The sequence below is a fragment of the Micropterus dolomieu genome, linkage group LG23 (genome assembly GCF_021292245.1).
Source record: "Micropterus dolomieu isolate WLL.071019.BEF.003 ecotype Adirondacks linkage group LG23, ASM2129224v1, whole genome shotgun sequence".
Taxonomy (NCBI): Eukaryota; Metazoa; Chordata; class Actinopteri; order Centrarchiformes; family Centrarchidae; genus Micropterus; species Micropterus dolomieu.
The window spans coordinates 4,924,106-4,924,856 of NC_060172.1; the positions used below are offsets into that span (position 1 = coordinate 4,924,106).

Consider the following 751-nt stretch of genomic DNA (forward strand, 5'->3'; position numbering starts at 1 on the left):
TAGCGCATCAACCTTTTTTTAATGTCCAGCCTCATTCCGGATATGAGGAGTCAGTTCACAAAAAGCGACTTTGACAAGCAACTTAATGCACATGGTGTCACATGAAAGACACCAAAGCTTCTCCCTACTTTGTCTCCACCAAGATTAGCATGCAGGTGATGGAACAGGTAAGTGTCACATAGAACCCAGAGAACCCAATATATAGAGTGCAGAGAAGAGTACCAGCAGCCTTTGAGAAGTGCTGGTACCCAAGAAAAAGTCTTGGTACGCCAAAGAGTAAAATCTAGAAGTGCCGGTACTGTGAACATGTGTGCACCGGCCCACTTCAAGCACTGGGCTGAGGTAAAACTTAAAGTTGAACCGTGACCTATAACACTCCTCTCTGTCTGTGAAATACTGACTCTTCTCTCACGTCACTCTCTTTCTCCAGATTCATATCTGCCCTTGTTGGCCAATCACAGGTCCAGCTCTGTTAACAGCACCTGGGAGCCTGATGGCGTCACTTTCTTCATCATCCAGGGCCTCGCTAACATCGGTAAGGAGGAAAGGATAATCCTTTTTGTCATCCTGCTGCTGGGCTACATCATCATCCTGGGAGGAAACAGCATGATCATTTATGTGGTACAGAACACTGCTCTCCATTTAGTTATGGCAATTTGATCGTTATTAACTCAGTCAGACTAAGATGGAATGATTAATATCGTAATCACTGCCACTGTTTTATCTCACACAGGCGATGACTGATCCGAAG

At 45.0% G+C, this 751-nt stretch overlaps 1 protein-coding gene across 1 annotated transcript in view; it reads left to right on the top strand.

Moving 5' to 3' along the window:
- Positions 1-751, top strand: part of LOC123963026 (olfactory receptor 10J4-like) — an 8,259-nt gene that overhangs the window by 2,986 nt on the left and 4,522 nt on the right. Inside the window, exon 2 of the mRNA XM_046039545.1 lies at positions 431-657. Coding sequence (XP_045895501.1) covers positions 431-657 — 227 coding nt within the window. The remainder of the gene's footprint in view (positions 1-430; positions 658-751) is intronic.